At 40.4% G+C, this 1,411-nt stretch overlaps 1 protein-coding gene across 1 annotated transcript; it reads right to left on the bottom strand.

Moving 5' to 3' along the window:
- Window positions 1-208: 208 nt before the first annotated feature.
- On the bottom strand, window positions 209-814 carry LOC149232052 (uncharacterized). Its single transcript, XM_089381817.1, has one exon. It carries the CDS (start codon window positions 812-814, stop codon window positions 209-211), a length of 606 nt encoding a protein of 201 aa, XP_089237943.1.
- Window positions 815-1,411: the final 597 nt, after the last annotated feature.

The raw sequence follows: 1,411 nt of genomic DNA, 5'->3' as shown, positions 1-1,411 counted from the left end.
CTGCATTAATTATTTCCTGTTGGATTTACTTCATCTTCTGTTCTAGAAGCTGCTGATCCTTGAGTATATGTCTGAATTCCTCCTTGTTCTATTTCTTGATGTTTCCTTTCAGCTGAAATGTCTGCATTCTGTTTCTTCCTTTCTGTCTACTTTGCTTCCACCATTCTTCTACTTTCTTCATGAAATTTTTATCCCTGAGCCAGAAGGCTTAGAACCGAAAGGGCTTTCTCTTAGGGCTTGCTTTAATGTCCAGTTCTGCTTTAATCGGCCAATGGTTCAATCCCATTCCAGGAAGAATCACTGCTTCAATGAAAATATCCCAATTTATAATCTGTTCTGACATTAGAAATCTATCTAGTCTGGAAGCGATTTGGTGTCTACCTCCCCTCCTGTTGTTCCATGTATAGATCCTGTTTGTTGTCTGTATGTCTACAAGCCTTTGATCTGCTATCCAATCACCGAAGGCTTCCATGTCTGCCTCTGTTCTTCTGAGCCCCCCCTTTTTTTCATTTATTGATTTTATCATATTGAAATATCCTCCCACTATCCAGGGAGAGGTTGGATACAAGGATCGCATGGTTCCCAGGTTCTGAAGGAAAAGCCTACGATCGCTCTGTATATGGGGTCCATATACATTGGATAAGAGGATCCATTCTTGAGAACCTAGAATTCTGAATCTTCCTGAGAGGATGCATGGTATGCTGATCCAGTCTTCAAATTGGACTTCCTCTGGGTTCCAGAGGATTGCTACTCCTCCTGCACTGCCTGCCGCATCTTGACCAATGATCTCATAATGCGGCTTAAAATTGCTCATCACTTCTTTTAGTTTGCTTTCTCGTAATTTTGTTTCTTGGATTAGCATTATATTTGGTTTATCTCTTTTGAGTCTCTCTTTTAGATATCTTTGTTTTCCCTTACTATTCAGCCCTCTAATATTCCAGGTTGTAATAATCATTTCAATAGTTTGAGGGGTTGTTGGAAAACCTCCGACAATGGTACAACTTTCCCTAAATTCACCAACATATATGCTACCATTTGGATGGTCTCACTCATAGGTCTCCTTCCTCTTTTCCTTCCACCCTTCCCTGTGATTCCTATTTCTGTGTTCTGATCTCCTTGTGTTCCGAGTTGCTCCGGCTGCTTTGTTATCCATATCCCTCGTTTTTCTTTGTATCTTTGGAACATATCTTTGTAAAGTTGTTTCTGGTCATCTGGTATGAACCGTTCATCCAGATGCTTCCATTCCTGTAGAAGTTTCCTCATGACCTGTTCCTCCTCTTCTTCTTGTTCCTGCTAAGGATCTATTTCCATTTGGATCTATTCTTGAACCCGATCCCCCTTCTCTCCCTCTTTTTCCAATTCCATATTATTTGGTTCCTTGTTTTCCTTTTTGTTTTCTTTTTGGATCTAC

The sequence above is a fragment of the Pinus tabuliformis genome, chromosome J (assembly GCF_031772625.1).
Source record: "Pinus tabuliformis cultivar Carrire ecotype Pingquan chromosome J, CPIR1, whole genome shotgun sequence".
Lineage (NCBI taxonomy): Eukaryota > Viridiplantae > Streptophyta > Pinopsida > Pinales > Pinaceae > Pinus > Pinus tabuliformis.
The sequence above is the reverse complement of the archived record's forward strand: the minus strand, read 5'-3'. Positions and strand labels throughout refer to the sequence as shown.